This window comes from Oncorhynchus nerka, linkage group LG2, assembly GCF_034236695.1.
Source record: "Oncorhynchus nerka isolate Pitt River linkage group LG2, Oner_Uvic_2.0, whole genome shotgun sequence".
In the NCBI taxonomy this organism is placed as follows: Eukaryota; Metazoa; Chordata; class Actinopteri; order Salmoniformes; family Salmonidae; genus Oncorhynchus; species Oncorhynchus nerka.
The window spans coordinates 55,127,770-55,133,140 of NC_088397.1; the positions used below are offsets into that span (position 1 = coordinate 55,127,770).

The 5,371-nt window shown below is 40.0% G+C and overlaps 1 protein-coding gene across 1 annotated transcript in view; it reads left to right on the forward strand.

Moving 5' to 3' along the window:
* Positions 1–2,500: 2,500 nt before the first annotated feature.
* Positions 2,501–5,371, forward strand: part of LOC115138201 (leucine-rich repeats and immunoglobulin-like domains protein 1) — a 52,078-nt gene continuing 49,207 nt past the window's right edge. Inside the window, 1 exon segment of the mRNA XM_065000245.1 lies at positions 2,501–3,707. Coding sequence (XP_064856317.1) covers positions 3,505–3,707 — 203 coding nt within the window. The 5' untranslated portion in view covers positions 2,501–3,504.

Here is a 5,371-nt window from a genome sequence, read left to right on the forward strand (position 1 = left end):
CAAAATATATTTTAGATTCTTCAAAGTAGCCACCCTTTGCCTTGATGACAGCTTTGCACACTCTTGGCATTCTCTCAACCAGCTTCATGGGGAACGCTTTTCCAACAGTCTTGAAGGGGTTCCCACATATGCTGAGCACTTGTTGGCTGCTTTACTTTCACTCTGCGGTCCAACAAACCATCTCAATTGGGTTAAGGTCGGGTGATTGTGGAGGCCATGAAGGCCCGATTCATGCAATCTCCTCATCTGTGGATCTGTTTTGGCGGTATGCAAATTGGAGTGGGTCTAGGGTTTCTGGGATTATGGTGTTGATGTGAGCCAATGTAGAAAATAGTAAAAATAAAGAAAGACTTGAATGAGTAGGTGAGTCCAAACATTTGACTGGTACTGTATGTGGATACCAAAATGATTCCGAAGGGTTGGGTTAAATACGGGAAGACACATTTCAGTTGAATTTCTTCAGTTGTACAACTGATTAGGTATCCCCTTTCCCTTACTAAAAAAGGGAAATATTTTTTGGCCACGGCTATCTATTGAGTGTTACATTCTTTGTAATATAAATAACATTTAATTTTGATGACATGTCGTCCTTCATTGGACAAAGGTAAATTATAATTCTGTGACTGAATTCACCTTATACTTGTTATCAACCTGATTAATTTGAACATTTCTTTTGACTGATCCTCATGCACATTCACAGCTGGTACAGCAGCATCTGACTCCACAAGTCACACAAAGGTAATTTGTGCAACAAATCATTGAAAGAAGCCGCAGCACCAGATAAATCATATTAGAAAACATGTCTACAATATTCTCAAAATAGACCCCCAAAATACCTGATCCAAATGTAATATCCGTATAAAGAACATGAAAATGCAGAGCCACATATTTCAAATGGGTATGATTGTATGCCCTCAACCGCCCATAGTTGCAGTCAAGGAAACATCAGGGACTTGTAGTGTCTTATCATGCATAAATGTGATCATACCTCTGCAGCCCCCACTCTAAAATTGTTGCATTATCACCTGAGTTGCAGTTGGTAGGCTGTTTAATAGAGCATAGACTGTCCATAAGGGACTACCCATATACAGTGGGGCCTAACATTGACCAACAAACCTTTTCAACTTTTTAAAATAAAATGTATTAATGTTTCACCCCACCTGTGGGCTACTGTCTATGCTTAGGCCAACACTTCTGATGCAATGGAAAGCAATGTGATACCTATAACTATTCATTCCAAAAGGAAGGAGGAACTCACAGGACCGCCTGCGGTGCTGCAGGTGTGAATATCCATGTCCCCAGTGTAGTGATTAATTGCATTAAAATTCAAGACTTATCCTAACACGAAGAGATTACAATAGCTCATACAGAGTCCATCAATAGGACCTGTCATAGCCACGCAAAAATGTGAAGGGAAAAACTGTTCACAGGGCCAAAAGAGCTCCACCAATTTATTGCAGATGTGCATTTTGTGACAAGGGGTGGACATGACTTCACCATTTGGGAAGAATTATGTGCCATCATGACACCCATTATAGGGAACCCCTAATTTGCGTAAAGATAATTCGGAATACACAGTCACATCTCAACTTCAACTAAGATACTTTTTTTTGTGTTTAAACTAGGAAAATAGCAACATCTTCGCATCTAATGGATACAAATTGTACTTATATCTGTATAATAACAAGTCATTACTATAGAACAATCCCTATGCCACTTGTTAATAACAAACAAAGCTCAAATCAAATTGTATTTGTCACATGTGCCGAACACAGTGAAATGCTTACTTACAAGCCCTTAACCAAAAATGCAGTTTTAAGAAACATAAGTGAAGTAAAAAACAGAGAAGTAAAAAATTTAAATAACAAATAGTTAAAGAGCAATAAAATAACAGTAGCGAGGCTATATACAAAGGGTACCGGTACAGAGTGTGTGGGGGCACAGGTTAGTCTACTATGTAAGTTTGCATACTGAATGCAACAACCCAGGTTACTTGGGTACGAAAACATCAGATATACTTTAACTTTTTTAGGATTGAAAACTACATTATTCATAGTATCCAAATGATATATTTACAGAAATTTCACTCTGGGAAAGGGGATACAACTAAATGCTTCAAACCGAAATTTGTCTTCCACATTTACCCCAACCCCTCTGAATCAGAGGCGCAGGGATGCCTTAATCAATGTCCACAGCACCTGAGGAGCAGTCGTTGTTGGGGGTTAATCAACTTCCTCAAGGGCAGGCAGATTGTTCCACCCTTGTCTGCTTTGGGATCCGACCTGCGTCCTTTCGGTTAATGACCCAACACTCTTAACCGCTAGGCTACCAGCTATCTTTTCTGGATGGCTATCATTAACGATTATAGAGCTTTAACCTGGTCATTGTCCCTTTAAAACGCGGTGAGAGTGAAGGGAGGTGGTGCGGTTTCACACCCGGGGTGGGAAACATGGGTGGGGTCAATGACTGGTTGACTGGCAGTCAGAGTTTGCGACGCCTGTAGAATCCACAACAACCAGTGAGATTAGGAGTTGAACCTTTCTTCAAATTTGAGCCAATTGCAAGGGAAAATGGGAGGTTCCCAAGTGCTGTTGTGCATCCAACGTGGGACTATGGAACGAAGACTGAAAAGAATTAAGTAAAAAAAATAAAAAAAGAACTCATGTTGGATAGGGTCTGAAGTTGGGACTGAACCAGGCTCCGAACGCCGAGGTTTTCTGACCATAGACTGCATCTGATAAACTTTTACTAAGAACTACACTAACCCGTCGAGTGTGCGGCGAAATTGGGATCAAATCGGCACAAAGTGTATACTTTTTGGGGTGTTTTGTAGCGCCATAAACGAGACGTCATCGATAACTCGTTTTCGGCACCGATCTCACCTCTTTCGAGTGCTTCATTTGCGTACCAGAGTAACGCCGTCAAAGTTTTAGCCAACATTCCAAGCGTGCGATGAAGAGAAGATACATTAAAGAGTTTGTTCCGAGTGCCACTGCCGATGCAATCCGCATAGGCTAGTATTTGGAAAATGTGTGTCACATGTATATTTGACATGAACGCAATCTTAAATTAAGAGCCCCTGTTGATGTTTGCCATGTTTTTTTCTCTGGCATTTTTAGGCTATTGATGTTTCCCCAAAACTAATCGCTTTACCAAGAAAGGATCCTAATTTCAACCTTTTATGGACAAGTTCAATTTACTTGTATGTTATTTAATTATGTCTGCTTGACAAGTTTATTGTAGCCTTCTTGCTTCGTAAACCGTGATTCACCTTTGATTTCAGCACACATTGGACAAAAGTTGGACTGGGAACTTGCGTCTAAACGACTCGGTTATTTGGAAGAGTAGACCAGTTGTACACGCCACAGGTGTTAGTTTTTTCTACATTTTACCACAACGCAATTTGTGATATAATAGACCGCACTATCTCTAAAACGGTACCAGATTTCCAATTTGTGGATACGACGAGATCAGTGGCCAGCGCGCGATTAAACTTGATACAAAATGGCGGCGTCCCTGGGACGAATTGGATCGGTTTCTCACTATGGTTTTTATTTAGTTTTATCGCTGGAACTGTTAATCAATTACGGCTTGAGTTCCGATTTACCATGTGCTCAGAACTGTACCTGCACTGGAGATTCTGTGGACTGTAGTCATTTGGATTTGACAGATACACCGCTGGACCTGCCCATTCAGACAGTTGCCCTGTAAGTAGCCTCCAGCCGCCTTATTAATTGACCACCCCATATGAGGATGAGATTCAACTCATAGCAGAATAAGAGACAATGTTGACGAAGTAGCCCACACCAACTCGCGGAGCCTTTGTTGCAAGGTCGTAAGCGAATGTATCAATTTGCTTTTATGGTGTGGAAATGTTCTTGATTGCATGGTTGTTTTATTATTTTGTAGCCTATGCCTCACATGTAAAGCATTGCAGAACACCATAACCTAATAGGCTATTTATTCGTGGACTACAGGGGCGAACTGGGACCACACCTGCCCCAATTTCCTCCTTGAGGCCCCCACACCGGCCCAATATTTTCCTTGGGGCCCATATTTTGTGCTGGATAATGATAATCTTTCTGCAAAAAAAGCCCACGTTAGACAGCTGGGCTAAAAATGGACTAGTCCATCTGGCAATTGGCCAAAATGCCAGACCTCCATTCCATCCCGATGGACAACTATAGATAATGTCAAAACAATAATTACTGTTTGACCATTATCACACTATGGTATAGGGTTACAGCCTACTAAATGTCTCTATATATTTTTGTCATTTGCAAGGAATCTGAAACTGCTTTAAGTTGCTTTAATTTGTTAAAACTCTTTAAATAATAGACTTACTCTTACTCCCAACCTGTGTACACAACTTCAAAGGTGACCAGAAATATATTCATTTGAGAGGAAATAGCCTAAATCACCTTCATAACTTAAACTATAACTAGGCCTACATGATGCCAATTAGAAATATATGATTAAAGAGTAGATACAAATTCAGATGGGAACTTTTTCAACTACCAAAACAGTCAATCAAAACTATCTCCTTAGTTATATGGGCAAAACATTTCAGAGAAATTGACTGACTAAATCTCATTGGATTTAAATTCTTCATTGTGTCTAAACATCACTTCATTCAATTAGATCTAAGACACATATTAGCCCTTAATCTTCTATTTGGTTTTGTGGCCATGGCCTACAAATTGGATTTCTTGTAAATTAGGCATGGATTATCAAGAGAATGTTTGCCACAATGGGGACACTGTCTGCACGTTCGTTTAGGAAGTGAGCCAGTTGAGTTTTTCTTTTTTAAACTGAGAACATTTCAGTCCTCATCCCATGAAATGACCCACCATGTTTTTTTTATAGACAAGACAGCTTTCTTTTTCTCAATCATCATTTTGGCTCAACCAGCAGTGTGACCACAGTTTCAATGGCAATTGTTTTATTTTACCTTTATTTCACCAGGTTAGACTCTAGAGATGAACATCTATTTTTCAAGAGAGACCTGGACAAATGTGAATCCTCAAGGACAATTCAACTGTTTAATTAACAGGAATGTTTTACCTAAATCACCAAATGGTCCATTTTAGAGCGAGGGACTCTTTGTACAACAGGCTTTTTTTCTGCTGGGGGGTTAAAGAGCAAAGGCCTCTGGACTTCTCAGGTTCCTGTGTGCGGCAGTTTGACTTCCCCTGGGAAGTGACGAATGCAACTTTTTTTTAAAGTCCTTAACTTTAATAATGATGCCTGTGTCCAGGGTGCCTTATTGCCCTTAAACACCCCTTTGCCATGTGCAAGTGCTGTTTATGGAAAAACATAAAACTCATATGTAGGTAATGGTATTCAGTGCTTAAACAGCTACACAAAAAAC